Below are 21589 nucleotides of genomic sequence, written 5' to 3'. Positions count from 1 at the left end.
CGTCCCCTTCATTGGCAGGCAGACTCCCAACCACTGCGCCACCAGGGAAGCCCCCCAAAATCCAACATTTTGCTTCAAAATCAACTGCATAGGATTTCTGAGGACTTCTGGATTGATAGTATTTTATTTTAAAATATTTTGATAATTTATTTAATCCTAAGTTTAAGTCAATGGTAATTCACCTAGTAAAAATGATTCAGACTCCAATGTCATTTTAAAAACTGTATTATTCATATCATCTGAGGAAACATTTGTGAATTGGACTATGTTCACAGGCAAATGACCAGTATTTTGAGGGATATGAAAATCATATCTTGAGAAGAGTGATTGAATAAGCAAATTATTTTTTATTTTAAAATAATATTTCCAAGTGAGGAATAAGATAGCATTCGACAGGTATTTTAAGAATAGTCGTAGAACAGCTCTATTTAGATTTATAATGTGATGTATTGATAACAAAGCTAACACACTTAATAGAGGATACAGAGAAGCATATATCAATCATAATAACACCAAGACTTTGTATTAATTAGAATATTGCAAATATAACTTGTTCATCTTAACAACTGGGGTTGTTAAAATATTAAATAATATAATGTTTGTGGAGCATGTAACATGGCACTAGGTATATAGTAAACATTAAATAAATGTATAACTATTGGTATTATTAACATAATGTCCTTAACATTATGTTCAAACATAAACTAGATAATTATTTGTTAGATATGATCATTTATTTCTAATTAAATTTAGAGTAAATGTGTTTCAACTTCTCTGAGTGTAAACTTCTAAGAGTCAATGATCATATGGCTTATTTGTCATGCCCCATTGTATTATCCATCCATCTCCTTCTCATGACTTGAAAGAATGTAAATATTTCCTTTCAAGGAAAATGTTACAACTGTGTAGTTAGAATAGTTTTGAAAAACAATTATCTATATTCCAGGTTTAGTGCTAATTCTTATCACAATTCAAATAATCACTTTTACATTAAACACTTGACATATAATAATATTTTGTAATATATTAATCATACTATAGTAGACTCAATTACCTTAGCTAGTGGCAAATGACATAAACATAAATATATTGATAAGCCAAGAACTTGATTTTAATTATTGAAGTAATCATTCATGAAGATATAAATTTTTTATAATTGCTACAAAATTTAGCAAATTTTTATATTGCCATTTTATTTTTATTCTGTAAAATTCCCTCTCTGTCAGGTATGCTGAGAAATAGATAATTTATAAGAATTGGGTAATGAATATCTAGTGAATGTTCTCTCTTCTTTCATTCATATATGAAGCAAGTATTTATTAATCATGAATCTATGCCAGACAAATGTGCTTGATACAGGAACATGTCAATTTTTTTAAAAAGTGACAATCCATGCCTTCACAGAGTTTGTGGTCTAGTAGAAAAATTCACTGTTCAAAAATCATACAAATAGTGTAAAATTGCAACTCTCATACTGTTAGGGAAGTGAGGGATACAGGCTTCTGATGGTGTAAACAACAAGAATTATTATTCCAGTCAAAAGAGCCATGGATAGCTTTCCTGAGGAAGTGATAATTGAGCTGATTTATGAATATGAATAAAAGTTTACTTGAAGAAGTTTCAGGAGGGTCAATTCAGACAGTATAATCAGCATGTATGAAGATCATGCATTGGGAAGAAGTGCTGGAAAGAAAAATGGTCCAGTAGGAATATGTCAAGGTAGGTGGAAGATAGTGTATCCAAAGATGTATAGGCTTCATTAAAAATTTTAATCTTTTTCCTAAAAGCAGTGCAGATCCACTAAAAACCTTTACACTGTGGCAGGGACAGGATCAGATGTGCTCAACAGAAAGAATACTTCGGCTGCAATAGGGGGGTTAGAGACGAGAAAAGGTAGATTTCAGGTAGACTCATAAGGAGCCCTGGAAAGCAATGATGAGAGATGAAAATAGTAGAGAAGTGAATGAATATTAGGATTCTCAGTAGGTAGAATCAGAAGTGACAGACAGGATAGGGGAATAAGACTGAGAAAAACAATGAGATCACCGAGATTTAAGACTTATGTAAAAAGATTTTCATTGAAGCAGAAAATATTGGAAGAGGACTGGTTTGAGTTGAATGCCTCTAGTATGATCTTGGCCATGTTAAATTTGAGATGTTTTTGAGACATCCCATAGAAATATCAATTATGTAATTGCATAAATCCATATATACTCCAGAGCTCATCTCTGTATCTAGAAATGTAAATTTTGTAAATCATGTGTATACATAGGAGTCAATGGAGGTAATGATATGAATGGGATTGCCTAGGCAGAGGATCTCAAATGAAAAAAGGGTGTAGGTCCAAGTCCAGAGGATTGCCGACATGAGCTTGGAAAGGAACTGAGAAAGAGGCTTATATCATGACATGAAATTCAAGGCAAATGATGTTTATGGTGGGGGGGCCATCATCACTGTCAAATATTGTCAAGAAGCCTAAACAGATGAGCACTAAATTATATCCATTTGATTCGATAGTGCAAACATTAAGAAGCGCTGCGTCCATTGAGTAGTCGAGCACTCAATAATATGAATACAGAAGAGCCTTCCAGAGTGACTGTGAGGTGTGGTAATAGAGACAAATCTTTAGAGAAAATTGACTATGAAAAAGTGAGAGAGAAAGGGTAGCAATAGGGAGTCACAAGTCAGAGAGAGTAAAAGGAAAGGTTTTTCTCTTTTTGTTTTTATTTTAATGAGAAAGAGTTAACCTTTTCATGGGAAATCAACAATTGGTAGGATGATGTTGAATGCTTAAGAGATGGGAGTTTAAGCATCTGAAATGGAGGGGATTTGTTGATAAGTTTACTGATGAAGGGTTGGCATTAGAAAGGAAGACATCTCTATCGCAAATAAAAGTTAAATAGAATAAGCTGGATGTGGGATATAGGTTGAGAAGTAGAAATAAGTGTGAATTTTAATTCAGTATCTTCTGATTCTCTGTAAAATAGCAGTGAATGTCATCTGAGAATTAGGGGATGTGAGAAGATTAAATGTTTTATGAGCCTAATGGTTTGAAAAGTCATTGTTGAAACTGAACAAGTGAGTTGACATACACATACACACATGCATCCATACATACAGATATAAATAGACTAATAATAGAAGTAAAGAAAGAGAAAGAGAGAAAGAAAGAGAAAGAGAGAAAGAAAGGGAAGGAAAGAAAGAAAGAAAAGAAAGAAGAAAAGAAAGAGAAAGAAAGAAAGGGGGGAGGGAGGAAGAAAGATACATGTGATTGATCATTTCTGGTTACTTAGACATATTCAAAAAGTTTTAGGACCATCTTTCTGAATCAGTGGTTCTTGCCTTTTTTTTTCTGCTCCAGTACAGCTTCTCTAATACAAGTAAGGACTATCACATACTCATATCAAGCATGGTGGTCTGCTATATCACTGATTCTGAAGGCTGGATTGAGGTACTTCCTTAGGAAGGTGTATACAAATCTCAGAGATAGGAAAATGTGTGTGTATAAGTATGTGTCGTGTGTATATGCAAATGCATTTGTGCAGTTTGAAAAAGCCCATTATATGATTCTAGTATCCTCTCCACAGGGAGACTGGCAATTTCTTCTTGAGAACAGAATAGCCAAGTGTTGAAAGTGGAACAGAATTGAGGAAGTTCTCCATAGAACTAGCACAAGCAATTACTATATTTAATAAATATTTTAGCACATACAAAATAATCAGTTCACTTTTCCAAAAGAAAACAATAACAAACAACAGCACATCTTCCCTAGATATTTTTCTTTATTACATTATAGAAATTCACATTGCGATACATACAAATATCTATTATTAAAATCAATATAGTGACTATTCTAATTCATAATCATTAAATGTAAAACATTTATTTATTAGCAAAATATTTATGAACATTTACAAATATTCAATCAACATGTCAGCAAATCTCTCCTTAGGTGGAATTTTCTGACTTTAGTTGAGTCATAAAATGCTTTGGGTCCCTAGTGCATCAATTCATAAATTACTGATCCACAGTACTTTAATATCCTGAAAAAAAATGTACTTTCTGAGAGCCTAACTGAATCTTGAGGAGTTATTTATTCACCGTTAAGATTGAGATAAATAAGTCAGCTCACAATAGTCATACTAAAGACAGTTATATTCATTTCACAAATAGATAAACTGAAACTCAGAAAAGGTAGGACTAGAGAGCTAAGGATCCAGGTTAGATTTTCCTTCTGAAAAGACCCAATTCTTAGTAACTAAGCTATGCTAAATAAATATATGAGCTTGAAAGCAATAACTATTTCTCTGAAAATTCATTTCCATATAGGGTTATTAAGTTTAATACCTCTCAGTTAATAATCCTAAACTCATAATTCTTATGTTAATATAGCCTTGTTGCAGTGTAAATAGTACAATTAGGAAAAGCAAAATTTCAGACTCTTTTAAGGTAAAAACTCTCCTAAAACCAGTTATCCTAATTGCTTACAATATGAGTCATTTGGGAAATGGGATGATTTCTTGCAGTATGGTAAAGTGAGTATGAGCACTGGCTTTGCAGTAAGAAAAACATTGCTTTAATATCTGGCTTCTAAACTTATTAACTGTGAGAACTGAATGAGTTACCTAAACTCTTGAAGTTTCAGTTTCTTCATCTATGAAATGGAGAGGAAAACATGTAATTCATAACTCATTGTAAGGATTAAATGAGAAAAGTTATTTAAATACTTAGCACTGTATGGATGGGCTGGTACACACACACACACACATACACACAATGCTTAACTTTAGCTAGGCTATTTTTGCAGCTGTTATTACTTCAGAGACTAGATGTATTGGAATTGGTTTAGCATTCCACTAGGCATGTTACTTTTCGTGTCTTTTTTTTTTCTCCAAAGGCATTAAAACCAGTTTCTATATTCTTTCATCAAACTATAAAAAAAAAGAATAATGAAAATGTTCAACAATTTACTATTGTTTGTGTTTGTCTGAAAGGAGCTTCCCACAGCTTTAGTCACAGCCACAGATAATTATTTCAAATAAGATGTTTAAATATGTTTCCATATCATAGAATTTAAACGTGAAGTCGTTTGTTATGTGCTGTCACTGCAGTTCTGCCATGTGCCTTATATAAGTAAAATAGCATGTGCTCTGTGTGGTTTTGACTGCTAACACTGAGAATCTGAGACACATACTGAGAACAATGGTTATTGCTCCAAGAAGAATTATGTTTCCTTAATCTTTAGTTGTTCATTAAAATGTTTCCAGGTTTTAAAAATAAAATTATGGTAGAAACCCCTGGTGTATGATGTTTAACTTAGTGCTATGAAATCTCTAATAAACTCTAATATATTTAGAACCCAATAATATAAATTTTGATGCAGAGAAATCTAAACCAAGGGTGAAATGCCATGTTGAGTTTTTTTTTAGCAACTTACATGTTAAGAACATGTTGAATATCTTGGGAACGTTTTCTCAGGAAGAATTCTTTAGAATAAGTTTTACCTTTGCTACTGTGTTAATAATGGCTTTGATAAAATGGCCCAAGGAAAAAAGACAATTTCCTTCAGGCATTATCTGTGTCTGAAATATTCTTCACTGATTTCACATGCACTGATAATATGAACAAGGTAATTTGTCTAACTCTGGTGGGCCAAGATTTGCAGTAGGAAATGAAAAATTCACATATAGGTCTTCACTAAGAAGTCTCTGCAGTGTTTTTCAGTTTATATAAAAAGGCTTAAGATGTTGCCTGAGGCATCTATTTTTCTTTCCTCAAGGCAAGCTAAAGTGCCACAAATCAAGTTGTTTTTCACACTGTTAATGTATTCCTGTCTCTTTCAATTTCTCAGAGGGCCGACATAGGGATTTCTGCTTTGACTATCACCCCAGACCGTGAGAATGTGGTGGACTTTACAACACGTTACATGGACTACTCAGTGGGAGTCCTACTTCGAAGGGCTGAAAAGACAGTGGATATGTTTGCCTGTCTTGCACCATTTGATCTCTCACTCTGGGCTTGCATTGCTGGCACAGTTCTTCTGGTCGGTCTACTGGTCTACCTCTTGAATTGGCTTAATCCCCCAAGATTACAAATGGGATCAATGACTTCTACCACTCTCTACAACTCCATGTGGTTTGTGTATGGATCCTTTGTGCAGCAAGGTAAGGAAAAAAATATATATTTCAGTACAAAAAAGGAATGTGATGTTTCATATGCCATGCATTCAGTTAAGAACGTTCTGTGTCTTGACATCAATAAGTGTTCTAAAGGTCTTTACAGCAATGCTAAGAAAAGAACATTTCTTGCTCTTTCCTAGTGGATCTCAAACAGCAGATTTTCAGCAAAATATGGTACAGTATCTTTTGATGTAAGTTCAGTTTTATCAACAAAGCCAAAGATGAATGTCAGAGGTAAGGTTCACAAGAAACTCAAGAGGAGATTTTCCTTCCCAAGCTCCGATTCTGAGAAATAGCCTTTCTATTTCTCAGATAAATACTTACTGAGATTTATGAAAATACTTACTACCAGGGCAGATGTCGCTTAATTATTTATGTGTATAAGAGATGTTAAGACTTGCTGTTTGTTGAGAGACGTTGTTTCATGTATTAAAAATATTCATTGGCAGTGAAAAGACTTTAAGATTCTGATAAGAAATTTATGCTGTATCTTTCACTTTAATATATAATTTTTACCAATTATCTTATAATTTCATTATATTCTAAATGATGTCTTTGTTGTGTTATTCAATAGTCAATCTGCCTACTCTTTAAACTTATCTAGGTAATTACTTGACTCTTAACTCTTGACTTGCTTCAGAATAGAACAATATTTATTGAGCCCCTTATTTGAGACTACTGCCATCATAGAAAACGAAATAATAAAATACTTAGGGGATGGATAGTTTCTTGCAAACTTATCATATGTATTGAAGAGAAGACATAGGTGTCACAATGGAGACACATGTTGCTTTTGCCTTAATATTTACAACTCTCAATAACATCTTTTTATATACACTTGCTATTGGATCTTCCATTAAATTTCATTCTTTCTATTCTCATTTAACTAATCATGAGGTTTGTCTAGACTTTTCATCTCTACTTTCTCACATAAAGTCTATCCCGTAAACCTCTGTAAGCACGATTTTTCCCGCTACCTTTCTGTATCTGTGTATCTTTATCACAGATATTTTTGGTCCACTCATTAATCACTAATCTAGTAGATATTTAATCCATGCTGTTTATTTAAGTAGAACTTTGCTAGGCACTGAGTATACAGTTGGGAGCAAGAGAGTCGTTGCCATCATTGAGCTACAAGTCTTGTGGGATGCAAACATGTAAAATCCATGTGTGATAAAGGCTGTTATGAGATCATAGTGGTGGGGAAGGTGAATATATCTTAATGTGGCAAAGAAGGCTTTTTGAATTAGTACTGTATAAACAGAGACAGAATTAACTATGCAAAGAGCTTATTGAAGAAGAGGATGGGGGAAAGGATACATAGATGGTAGGATAGAATTTAAGACCAAGAAGTGAGAGAGAAATCAGAATAGACTATGCAGGATGGAGCTGGTAAAGATGAGGCTGAAGATATATTTGTTATTATCTGGGGTTTGAATTTGATATTCAGGGAAATTATCAGCAATTTAAAGGTATTAAACAGGGAAATGCATGTTTAAATTTTTACTATAATCAGAAACATTGTGATTCTAGTATGGAGAAAATTGAAAGAGAGCAATGTGGAAAGGGAAACAAATTATCAGAGCATTATAATAACTAAATAAAGAGTTAATGTGGCTTGCACAAAGGTAAGATGACACTGGGAATCAAGAGAAGGGTATTGATGAATTGGAATCTATAGAACCTGATAAATTATATAGTGGTATGGGGATTGGTACTGAAGGAGAAAAAGGAGGTGAAATTTTATCCTAGGTTTCTGGATTGGGAAATTATGTGTATTGGTTGTCGATGTCATTTTCTGGGGAAAAAAATCAAGAAGAGCAGGTGTGATGTGGAAGATGATACATTCATTTTGGTACATTTGAGTTGAGGTATCTGTGAAATATCCAGGGGTATACTTCTAATGCTTGTTAGTGGTTTGATATATTTGTCAGAAGCACAGAAGAGACATCTGGGCTAAATATACATTGAGGAGATATTGGCATGTAGGAGATAATTGAAGCCTTGGAAGTGAATAAGATTGTACAGAGTAGTTGTTCTCAACTGCATATTCCTGATTGAGGACGACTGACTCAGAGAGGGCCTAGGACAGAGCCCTAAGGAAAGGAATGGGTAGAGGAGATTTCAGTGATAACTAATAAGGAGTGACAAGAAAGATGCAAGTACCATGTGTACCATCTAGTGGTATACATACCAAGTAAAGACAATATTTGAATATGGAAGATTGGTTGACAGTGTTAAACATTTCAAAGAATCAAGTAAAATGAATACTTGAAAGGTTTTCATTGGATTTAGCAATAACCTTGTTATTGGTAGTATTCCAGTGACTAGAGCTGCATAATAAATCCCTCTAAAACCTATCAGTTTCATGGGTCACAAGTTTAGACAGGACATGGTGTGGATGGCTTGTCTGTGCTCAATGATGTCTGAAGCCTCAGCTAGACAGCCCAAAGTCTGGAGGCTGAACTCATCTGAAGGCTTGTTCATTTCATTCACACATCTGGTGGTTAATGCTGGCAGAGAGCTGGTGACCTCAGTTTTCCTCTATGGCCTTTCTCCATAGGATAGTTTGGCTTTCTCACACCATGATGATTGATTTCTCTATAGAGCATGTCCCCAAAATAGGGGAAAGAGTCAATGAAACAGAAGAATTTTTTAGTCCAGGTTGGGGATCACAAACTTGTGTGATGGTGTGAGCTTCTCTTGTAGGAAACACTCTGGATGTGCCACCTCATGGCTTTGTCATGAGAATTAAAATGGTTTTAAAATGTGAAGTTCTTAGGTACGGTAACTTATATAAGTATCACATAAGTGTTTACTCAGTAAATAAAAAACAAATTAGTCTCAGCTGTGGATAGTTAGGCACACGAGAAAAGGATAACAAGGCAGATTATTTTAGATTATTAGCAAGATGGTGGTTGAAATAGTAGATTCTAGGGTACATGGAGCAATAAAAAATAGAAAGACCGATAACCAGAGTGTAATAGAGAGTAAGGCTGGAAAGTAAGAGCGTGGTAGTGGGAGAGAGTAGAGTTCTTGATGAGGCCAAAGAACAACTGTAGAAATATCAGTGTGAGATAGTTCAAAGTTTGTATGGACAAAATGGGACACCTGAGCCTAACATTTTTGAGATGAAACAGTAGAGGACAAGTTACAGGTGTGTAGATGTGGATTCCTGAAGAGTTGGTGAAGAACTTCAAAGCTGATCAACTGAGAATCCAGAGGATTAGATGAACCATCTGTAATGATGGTTGGCTTGGATTAGAGAGAAAGAAAATAAGCCGTGTGCCAAAATTGTCAATAAATGAGGATAGATAACTAGGATGTTGATAAATATGAGTATTGACTAGAAATAGAAGGTGGTAAAGCTACATGTAACGAACCTCTATGTTTATCTCACTTCTTCCCATTCCATCTAGTTTTTCTGTGCATGGTTTCAATAACTACCAAAATGCAGATGACTCCCAAATCTATATCATCCTTGAATTTTAGTTTTATATACTCTCACTAGACTCTCTGGATATATCAGAGATACCACAAATTCCAACATGCCAATAATTGAATTTCTTTGCACTTTAAACCTTTATAGCCTCTCATGTTCTCTATTCTAGCTGATACATTAGCAACCACTCAGACTTAAGGTTAGAAACTTTGAAAACAGTTTTGATATTTTCTTTCTTCTATCCCTTATATCCAACCATAAGTCAGGCAAATTTTACTTCATAATTATTTCTAGGAGTGGAAATCTCTTCTCACCTAGAGAGATAAGACCTGGATTATTACCTAGATTAGTCCTATCTCATTTCTCATCTGAGCTACAGGAATCTCATAATAGGTCTTTCTTTTTCAATTTTGTTTCCTGCAAATATATGCTCCACATACTTACACATATACTCAAATTATCACTGTCATGGAGAGCTAACCACATAATTCCCATTCTTCAAATATTTCCTTGGCTCCTCAATGCCCACAATTTAAAGTTATTTAGAGCATGAACAATATTCCATTGTTTGGCTCTTGACCAGTCTTGATTCTCTTCTCCTACCACTCATGGCTCACATGTAATGGTCCAGTTATTCCAAACTGCTTTTGTCCCTTGAACAGAAGACAAGACTGTGTCTTGCCTCTCTGCCTTTGCTTCTACTCTTTTCAATTCGTGAAATGCCTTTATTACCAATTGCTTAATCTCTACGCCCACTCTCTGCTTTCATATGGCAAATTCCTGTGCATCCTCTAGTTCTTATTCTGATCTCACTTCCTTCAGGAAGTCTTTGCCTTTTCTTTTGTCTCCACCTGAGTCCTTTGAACACAAGATAGTGTCCTATTTATCTTTATAGTCTCTGCCTAGTTCAGTGTCTTGTATGTATTAGGTGTTTAATAAATGCATACTGATCAATCAAATAAGTGAGTCAATGCTAAATACTTAACTAAATCAAGCATGGAATTAACTGCAATATTGTGTTTATTAGATTACAGTCTATTGCCCAATGACTTAAACTCACTTAAACCAAACAGGAAGTTATCCAAAATGTCTCCACTGGTGTATTTTCTTAAGTAGCTAAGATGAGAAACTTATAAATAAGGTTTCCCATTGGTTGAAGCCTTATTTTTGAGAATGTTGACAAGCTTATGGATTGGCTTTCTGAATTCTGTCTCCAGGTGGCCCAGTTTCAGCAAGTTTTGGAGAACACCCAAAAGAAAAAGATAAATAAAATCATCCATATGGTTACATGCTTTTCTAGTCTGTAAACAAGCTTCAGATATCAAAAGTTATAAATATGTTAAGCACTTTTCTGTCTCAACTGCTCCCTTAAATAAGTTGTACAGCCTGTAGGTTGATTATACATTTATACAAATTCATAATGATGCATCATGCTGAATTGCATATGATTAACTACTTCATCTCTGAAATGTTGCTATTCTTCCACCTGCTAACAATGAAAAAGGTGAATTCATTAAAAGGTACCGAAAGTATCTTTACACTTTGATTAAAAATAAATTAAGAAACGACCCAAAAACCCCATGAAAAAAAGAATCAGTCAGTGACAGTGTCCATGCACAGGCAATTAAGTTTGGAATTAGTGATAATTTCTAATAAAAATATAGTCTTTTAAGGAGAAGTACAGTAATAATTCTGAATTATTTCAGAATTACAGTCTTTATTGAGCCACTAGACTAGATTGAGTAGGAATAAAAGGGCATTTCATGTATTATCACATAGATGTTTGAAAAGAGTTCAGGGGCAGCTAAAAGCAGAAAAATGTTAAATATACGTAAGCTGTTTACTAATCCTGATTTTTTTAAAAAATCTGTAACCTCAGAGCATTCCAGAAAAACAGCTTAGGGAATCCAACTGTGCAAAATCAGTATGGTCCATTATAGAGATAAACTTAGTACATCTGTTTGGCTAGAACATTAGAGCTTGTGAATTAGGCAGTTTAATGCATGAATGAGACACCAATTTTATGCAAGTTTTGTTGCCATTTCATATCCTCCCTTATCTCCATGCCTATGTACATCTCTCTTGCAATCAACATACTTAAAAAAAAAACTGGGGCTTGATTTTTGAAGATCTCTGATATTTAGTTTATGGTCAGTGACTCAATATCATCTGGGCCATGAAGGGCTTCTGTGACTTGTTCACACATGTGGCTGTATGTAATTCGTTTACTGTTTACTTGCAAAGGGAAATTTCAGAGTTTACCTCAGATGGTCTGGTTCTATGAAGTATAGATATTTATAGTCATGTAAAATGTTTCAGGCTATCACATATGTTTACCAGCAAGCATTTACTATATACCAGCTATGTGCCAGGAACACGAAGAACAAAAGAAAAACAAGGAATAACTGTATTAACTGGCTTAATAACTATTCCTTGGATGTACTATATGCCATACCCAACCTAGATAGTTTGAATATGATCATAAGAAAGACACAGTCCTTGCAGGAATGTTCAACATCATGTAAGTGGGCCGTAGCCAAATTGGGACCAAATAAACCACTTTTGATGAGAGGAGCGGACAGAATTATTGAAAGGAGTAAAGAGGGAAAATTCCTTTGGTAATTTTCTTAAGGATCAAATACTTCCACAGTTGCTAGTGATGAATAAAGAGGACCTTTAGGAATGGTAGGAGATAACTTGGTGGCTGCTGCACAAGAGTTTACATCAAAGGCAACCCACTGACTTTGAGATCCCAGGACAATTTTTGGAAGAAAATAAAGAGCTCTTCCCACTGCCAGAAGGATTGCAGTGTTACAGAGAATCACAACTTTCTCATTTCCACAAAAAAGAAGAGTCAGACATTCTTCTCTATCAAATTAGGCAACAGAAAAGATTGTTGATGAGAAAGCATCTGTTTAAAACTTTGAGTAGGAGAATAACTCAGAAAGACATCCATTTTAATAGTGTAGATATCAAATATATGAAATTTGCCAATGTCCTAGTCACAAAACCCCAAAGGATTCAAGCCTTGAAATGCAGTAGCTGAAGCCATTCCTTTGTAATGTTATCTGATATTTCACATTCAATTTGAATATAACAAAAATTATATTGGCTAGCTCTGCTGTTTACTGACCCTAATGAACACAGAAAATGAGAGTAATTCCCAGTGACAGGTTAACTGGACTATAGAGACAAGTTTTTTTCTATATTCTGCTCTTACAGATATTAACTCAAAAAAGCTCTCTGTAATTTTTATTTAGGTCAGAACAACATCTCTGTTGTTGCTAATTATTATAGGCAGTCCTTAACGAAGGGAGAGCCAAGTCCTCTGAATGCTGTCACATCTACTTGAGAATTTCCTCATGCTGATTTAAAACCTAACAAGCTGCTCATTTTCTTTCTTTTTATCACCAGAATTCTTCAACACCAAAGAAAAAGATGAACTCTCATACTTTCAAAGACTGTTTAAACTCCATCATTATAGATGTGGGGTGTGACTAACCTGTGTGACCAGAAAACAATGCCATGATGCTAAGACATGAATCCACTAGTTTTTCCCAGTGAACTGTAATGAGCTCCTAAGCAATTATTCCAGAAACTATATACATGAGATAGCCCCTGGGTTTCATTTATTTTGATACCAGCTCTTTATGATTTGAGCCAGAAAATCCTTTCCATGCTAAACTAGGTTTTCGAAGAGGTAAAAGTAATTAAGGAACATGAGGCCCAAATCATATTCCTGCTCATAAAATCCTTATAAAACAAGAACTGGGGGCTCCACTGGTGGTGCAGTGGTTGAGAGTCCGCCTGCCGATGCAGGGGAAACGGGTTCGTGTCCCAGTCTGGGAAGATCCCACATGCCGCGGAGCGGCTGGGCCCGTGAGCCATGGCCGCTGGGCCTGTGCGTCCAGAGCCTGTGCTCCGCAGCGGGAGAGGCCACAACAGTGAGAGGCCCACATACCGCAAAGAAAAAAAAGAAAAGAAAAGAAAAAAAAAACAAGAACTGGTGTGAACAACATGTTCTTGACTCTTCTGAACTACTTCTGAGTACATACCATAATTAAAAGCATTATTTTAGTATTTAATAAAACAGAAGAGTTGCTTTCAAGAAACATTTTAAAAAATTGAAGGGTGATCTTAAGATTTTCTGAGTTGGTTTCTCTTCTTTCCCAAAATGCTATAAGAAAATACATTTTTTAAAAATTTAAATTTAAATGATAAAAAAGCAGGTGTCATAAATCCTTTAAAATAGCATTGACATCTTCATAGTACTTGGTGTTTTTACAGTACCATATTAGAATACCCCTCAGATTAAGTAACAAGGTTAGGGACAGAAATGTACAGTGTGGGGAATGTAGTCAATAATACTGTAATATTTTTGTATGGTGATAGATGGTAACTAGACTTATCATGGTGATCATTTTGAAATGTATAGAAATATCAAATCACTGTGTACCAGCAACTAACATAGTGTTATAGGTCAATTATAGTTCAAAACCAAACAAGCGAACTCATAGAAAAAGAGATCAGACAGTGGTTACCAGAGATGGGGCAGTGGGTGAAGGGAGGAGGAATTGGATGAAAGTAGCCAAAAAGTACAAGCTTCTAGTTATAGTATAAATAAGTACTAGGGTTGTTATGTACCACATGATAAATATGATGAACACTGCTGAAAGTTGTATGTGAAAGTTAAGAGAGTAAATTCTAAGAGTTCTCATCACAAGGACAATTTTTAAAAAAAATTTTATCTATACAAAATGATAGATAATCCCTAAACTTGTTGTGGCAGTCTTGTCGTGATGTATATAAGTTGAATCATTACGCTCTACAACTTAAACTTACACAGTGCTGAATGTCAATTATATCTCAGTAAAACTGAAAAGGAAATAAACAAACACAGGTGAGCTAGGGAAAAATAAAAGAATAGGGCCAGACATCTCCAAAGATAACTTTATTCTAAAGGTGATTTAGGATTGATCAAAGTTAAAGTATTGGGATCAAAGGACTACATGTGGTAGTAGGGACAGTCAGTTTAGAATGTAAATTTGGAAATTCAGTTTTTGTTTGACCTGATTCCATTTTCCCCTTCACCTGTAGTTAGAATATGTAGTTAGAACTTTAATAATGATGGTCATATTTCTAAAAATATGGAAAACTTACCAAAGCTTTTAAAAACAAATTATGTTTTGAAAACTAAGACTTTTACCACTTAACCTATCTCTAAAATGCATACTTATAAGCTAACTGTAACACACATAATGCTAAATTTAGGATTCCTGTTTCAGTCTACAAAACAGGGCAATAAGGTCCTGTGATACTCTTGTTAAATACCCTTAAATGTGGCATGGCCTTAACTTGAACTTTTCACAATTGTAAGGCAGAGAAATTCCAATGCATAACATAAAGTAAAAATCGGCATCATATATTTCATCATGTATATCAGTGTTTCTTATTTGTAAGCTACTTTCTTGATGGCAGTTGTTCTTTTTTGGCATCAAGAAGTAACAAAAGACCAATGCATAATCCATACTTCCACACTGTGGACATGTAAAATTGTTCTCTGATTTGTGGGTAACCAAACTTTATAGAGTCTCTTTATATTTACAGCTGTCTCTCAGACTCTAAATTAACATTCCATTTGGGACAGATGCACAGTTTGTCTGCTTCAGTTGATTTCTAATGGTTAATAATATAATATACATTGTTTAAACTCTGCTTTAACATTTCCTAAAAGCATTTCCTCTGACTTTACTATTTAAGATTATTCATTATCTAGAAAGCATCTCCTTGGATATTAAATAAGAATTATTTATCTAGTCACAAGTGTGAATAGAACAGCGTGGTGTCTGTCTTCATGGAGCTTTCAATGTATGAGGGAAGCAAACTAGTAAACACACAGCTCCATCATAAAATCATAATAATCACATTGAAGAAAACCTAAGTCACAATGGATGCAGAGTTAACAAATAGGCCACTATCTGGTGCATTACAATTAGGTCGAATTCATACCGAGTCATGACCTATTAAAGAGAGGGACACAGACTAGGAACCAATTTTTCTTTGCCTAGTGACAATGGAAAAAATGAAGTGGCCCATTAATTCACTTGATCTTTGTTTCCTGATCTATAAAAGAAAGTGTCAGATTATTTAAATTTTTTCTTTCAGTTATAAGATTGTATAATTATATAATACAAATATCTAATTAAACAACTCTTCTCATATCTTTGTGTTTGATTAAGAGACAGTTCAGTTTTAAACTGAACTATCTATACATTTACTAGCTACGTGATGCTGGACAAGTTTCTTAGCCTCTAGGTGCCCTAGTTCCCCAAATAATAATTACTTACTATATCATGTGTTTGAAAAATTAAGAGTTCATGGATATAAAACACTTAAAACTGTGTGCAAGACATAAAAAAGGCACTCAACATTGTAATTATTATTTTCTCACTATTTTTGCCATTCATAGCAAGAGATGAAATCAGCCACATTGTTTAATGCTTTATATACTCATTATTACCTCACAGAAAAGAAGCAGTATTTCAAAGAAGCATATTGTAATTAGGCATAAGGAAGTGTATTAGGAAAGCCAGTCCAGCTAATGAAACTGCTTATAGTAAAAACCATACACTAACAAATTCATAATAACTTTATGTCATTCAACTAGACATGAAAAACTACAAGAACATTTTTCCCTATGTAAGCACATCATTACCGCATGTACTTGTAATAAACTATAGCATAATATGGCCAAAGATGCAACAAAGTAATGAACCAAATTGAGTGGAATTATAAGTTTTGATTCAGGATGCTTCCAATTTATATATGCAGCTCTTTGGGGCTCGAAAATACTAAATAATCTTTTGGGGACTAATTTATAAAACCTGTGAATATATGTGTTTTGTTTTTGGAATACATATTGAGATCTGTGGCTAAAATAGCTCATAATTAAGCATAAACATCATCCAGAAGGCTAATTTTCCTAAACTAAGCAATCTTCAAACACTGCCATTGGTGGCAGTCTAGAACCATATGGACCCTTTCCAGATAAAAATGATTATGATGATGAGGATTATATTTCAGTTTTTATTTTAGTACACTCACAATGCCACTATTAAACACTAGAATATTTTATGAGTTTAAAATGCCAATAACGACTTGACTGTTCAATACATTAATAAAACTAAAAGCAATCTTTTCTATTATATAGATATAATCTATGTTAAATACTATGCCAAAATTTTTATTTCCCTGATAGAATGCTTTTAAACTTAAGAACATCACTGAACTATGGTTTCTATTGTTAACATACATGTAATACTTATATTTTAAATACTTTTGAAATGCAGTATAATGCATGGGAAAGTCATAAATAATATAGTTAACTGTATTTTCTTATTATTTTCTATTATTGCAGCATTGTAATATATAATACCAGATATAAGGTTAATTTTAAGATGAAAACAATTTCCCAGTAACCAGTGAAACTTGTGACTTTGATCTGAGAAAATCAAAGCACATCATAATATTCTGAGTTACATTTGAAACAAAGAATATGCCATACCAGTATTCAAAAGGTTGATTCTACATTAAAACCTTCTGTGATATTATTTAATCAATATTAACAATCTAAAAATAAATTGGATTATATTATTTAAATTGTTGAAAAGGAATAAAAGACCTTTGGATGTTTTTCCAAAAACTGTTTTAATACAGTTTTTGGTTAGAAAAATAACCAAGTTCCTAAATCAGTAATAATTTATTGCCTGAAATAGAATTTTTAAGAAGCCTGTAGTTTAAATAGATGTGATCTTAATTTTTTCGGCCTTTAAAATTTTGGAATAGTATGACTTTTCCACATAATTAAGTTATCTGCAAATTCATGAAAGATTGTTGATGGGATTCTGTTTTAACTTAGATCCTCTATAATATCATGATAATCTGTTTTTTCTAAATATAAAAGTAATTTTGCTGTATCAGCAGGGACTGTCTGTAATCACCACATTTCTGTACTATTGTTATACTATCCAAAGAGTTAAACCACTTAGTTTTCAGTCCTCTGCCTTACATCACCACCCAAGGAGTGCTATAATCTTCTAGAAATGCATTGCCTGGAGTGTGGCACTGCTTAATAAATCACTCCATCTTATTTATCTGTCTCTTGACATATATCTAGCAGCAGGAACCATTATCCTGTGACAATGTTAAGTTCTATTGACATTTTCTCTTAATTAACTGCACTACTGGCTACAACTTTTACATTGGGAATAAACTTCCTTTATTCAATGCTGTCTTGAACAAAGGAAGTGTTAAGTTTGTCGTGCATTCATTGTCATAAAAAGTATTGCAATAAGTGAAACATCTTTGTTACTTTTCCAGAAGACCAGTTTATTCTGCTGAGAAAACAAACAGAAGTTGTATTTAGAATCATATCACATCATTTTTATTAGAAAATGCATTTTTTCATTAGACATCATTAAATATATGAGAGCCAGATTACATATGTCTGAACTCCTCTGTGATATATACCTGTTCAGTCAACCGAGTAACTTTTACAAACACTTTTATAAATTGAGAAAAACATTACCTTTCAGACTAAACATGTTTTATGTACCCTAAAACTAAGTATTTATGATCCAAATTTGAGATCATTCGTTTATTCAACATTTATTGAATGTCTACAACGTGACAGGCACTGTTCAAACTCCTGGGACTACCTTCTGATAAAAAGATTCAAGCCTTCATGGAACTTATATTCTAGTGAAGGGAGCCAGGTAACAAACAATAGGTATGATAAATAAATAAATAAATTACATAGTATATCAGAACTCAAATACTACAGGAAAAGTAACTTAGAGTGAGAGGAAATTGAAGTATTTGTGGAAGGGCTGCAGTTTTCAATGGGCTCGTTGAAGTAAGCCTCTGAGAATTTGATATTGAAGCAAAGAGGATGAGAGGAGGGTGAGAAGGATTATGCTACATCAGTATCTGGGGAAAGGGTGGTCAGGTATAGGGAAACACAAATGCAAAGGGCCTGCTCCAAGGGGCCAGAAGAATAGCTTAGGAGGAGGCGAGGTCAGAGAGGGCCATTGATTCAGATGACATCAGGCTTTGTGTACTTGGGCTTCTACTTTGAGAGTATTGGAGAGTCACTGGAGCACAGGAGTGGTTGTTTTAGAGGGTGTTAATTGGAAAACTTCTGTATCTGTTCTGTGTTCAAATCCATATTTGGGGATCTAGTCATTGTTTCAAAAAAATTGTAGATTTGTACCTAAATCAGCTCATGATTATATTTTGTAGGTGTAAGATGTATATCTATTTAGGTAGATATATGTTGGTTACAAAATATATCCAATCCATTGTATCTTTAAAAAGCATTAACTTAAAGACCTAGACACACTGTTTTCCACTCTGCAAATCAAGCAAGTATGGTTATTCATTTCAGACAACATATTAACAGTTAATCAAAAAGTACAAGAGGTGCATTTCCAGCTTTATTTGTGGTGATAGCTCCTGAAGAAGACCATGTTCTTCTAAGTAATCTTCCCCAGTGCAATTCTTTGCTATAACAAACCAAACTACTAATAATATAATGTCTTTCTTTCAGAGTAGGATTAAATAAGTCCCCTGTTCCTAAATCACCAGAAATTAGGTTCTCTATAGAATATGCTTCGTGTAAAGGAATTGAAGATCTTTCTTATTACTTTTCTTCATTTGAAATTTATATATACTTCCTTTTATCCAAAATGATGTTGAAATCTACTAACATTCATAATAGCACCAGACTCTTTGGCTTCTCTCACAGGAAAAAAAAAAAAATCAGTAACATTCTACTCCCAGTTTTCCTTGTCAAGGCCAGTTCTTTGATTTTAAAATTTCTTGATTTTTAAATCCACAGCGATTTGGTCACAAAAGGCCATCTGGAGTATAAGATTAAATAGACACTAGTTTCAGTCACAGTAGGAATCTGTACACTCAGCATTATCCTCCAGAAAACCTTCTTTTGAAAATGATGTACAGTTCATCCATTGGGGCTATACTTAATCCTTAAGCTATAGGAAAAACAAGGTCAAATCTTCTGTTGACACCAAGAAATAGTGCAACTGGTCCTTTTATTGTTGTTGTAAATAGTTGTATAGATAGGTGACAATTCTGAAAAACTAAATATTTTAAAGTGAGTCTTTAATATTAAATCCTCAAAATATAGGAAATGGTTTAGGTTAAAGAGTAAAAATTAAAATGTTCACCCTGATATTCATTGATTTTTAATTTTTTCTTCTGAGCTAATATTGGCCCAATTGACATTCTACAAATGCTGACTTAAATTAGGTTAAGCAAGTTAGAAATTATATTTGATGACCTGAATAATTCATTAAAAAAGATAAGCATTAAAAGCTTGCTTTAGTAGCACAAACACATTTTTAATAATAATGTCAGATAATGAAGCTGACCACATACAATGTCCAGGATGGACACTTTCAAGTTGGAATGAGTATCTTTTGTGCTACTAAATTAAATATAATACATATCTAACTGATGAACCAAAGGAGAGTAATCTGGCTGAGAAAAAGTCATTCCTGGCACTAAAAGGCAATTTAACATGCCTTTATATCCAGGAAAGCTTAGAAAATGAACAGTAATTGCAGAGGTCAGACTTGCAAGCTGGCTATACTTGTTTCACTCCAAGACTTGACTGCAATGCAGTTTAAACCTCAAATCTGTGACTGAGGCTGTCATTGAATTTAGGTAGCTTATCAACTGAGAAAAGTGTAATGACATAAGCACATATCCAAGGTGTAAATAATTTCATATATCAAACAAATAACACCATGAAGTATTATAAGTTTATAAACTAACATATTACATACATGTTAAGTACATACATATTCTCCTTTAGGAGAATACCTCCTCCTGGTATGTCTTTATAGTTTAATAAACTTCATAGCAATAATGGATAAAGTTGAAAACAAATAGTGTATAATACACAGGTGGCAGAAAATAACCAAAAGTATATGATTTTCCAAAGCAATAATATATAAGTTTAAATGTTTATTTTTTTCTTTGCTTTTAAGTAGTAGCTGAATATTCCTACAAAATATGAGACATTTTAATTTTAAATTGCAGATCTTTATATTTTCATTTCCCTTATGACATAAAATGCAGCTCAATTTTTAAATGATATAAAAACAAGCCAGCAAACACAGTGGTTATTAGATGTGCATTTTCTGTGTCTAATCTATTTTACAAGGCTTTTAGCAATGCTATAATTAAAAATATTTGAAATCAGAGAACTCAAAGGAAGTGAAGAATGAGAAAAGCAAAGTAGAATAAAGGTATTATACCCCTTTTTAAAAATATAGATTTAATTTTTGAATTGCAATGTCTGTCATTGAAATAAAATGAAACAAACTTTACAGAAAAAAAACTTTGAATATTATTAAAGCTCTTTTCCCCCTTTCTTTTGCTTCTGTGTAGATGATTTTTTGATAATTTCTCTGAAGGGCACAGAGGCTGTGCTGCTTCTTACAGATAGGTTATGAGAAAAAAAATGCCCACTAGCTCCAATCTTTAAACTGTCTCTTCATAAGTTAAGCATTTCCAAAGTGTTGTATTCTATAATTCTCTAGTTTGTATTTCCCATTTTTAATTCACTGTTGATTAAGTTACAAAAAAAACAAAGTGCTGGTAGGAATCCTACAGCAAATCTGAGAGGTTTGAAGACTCAGATGAAGCTTACAAGGATCCTCCCAGGCTGATCTTTAAGTGCTTTGATCTAGTACTTTCGATCTTTAATTTGACATGTTATTTCTTATCAAGATGCTTTTGCTGGAAAACCTCCCTTTAACACAGAAAATGTGGAAGTTTAAGTTTGCAACAATTTTTAGGTTTATTATTTTTTTTCAAGTTTAAGAAGTACTTCTTGGGCTTCCCTGGCGGTGCAGTGGTTGAGAGTCCGCCTGCCGATGCA

General features: G+C 33.7%; 1 protein-coding gene across 3 annotated transcripts in view; it reads left to right on the top strand.

Moving 5' to 3' along the window:
* The window catches only part of GRID2 (glutamate ionotropic receptor delta type subunit 2), a gene marked incomplete at its 3' end in the record, with an annotated part of 1368259 nt that overhangs the window by 1056001 nt on the left and 290669 nt on the right, over positions 1 to 21589 (top strand). For all 3 annotated transcript variants that reach the window (XM_082605769.1, XM_082605770.1, XM_082605768.1), the window contains one exon: positions 5852 to 6164. In XM_082605769.1, the coding sequence (XP_082461895.1) occupies positions 5852 to 6164 (313 nt within the window). The remainder of the gene's footprint in view (positions 1 to 5851; positions 6165 to 21589) is intronic.

Source organism: Mesoplodon mirus (assembly GCF_964341445.2).
Source record: "Mesoplodon mirus genome assembly, chromosome: 2".
Taxonomy (NCBI): Eukaryota; Metazoa; Chordata; class Mammalia; order Artiodactyla; family Ziphiidae; genus Mesoplodon; species Mesoplodon mirus.
The sequence above is the reverse complement of the archived record's forward strand: the minus strand, read 5'-3'. Positions and strand labels throughout refer to the sequence as shown.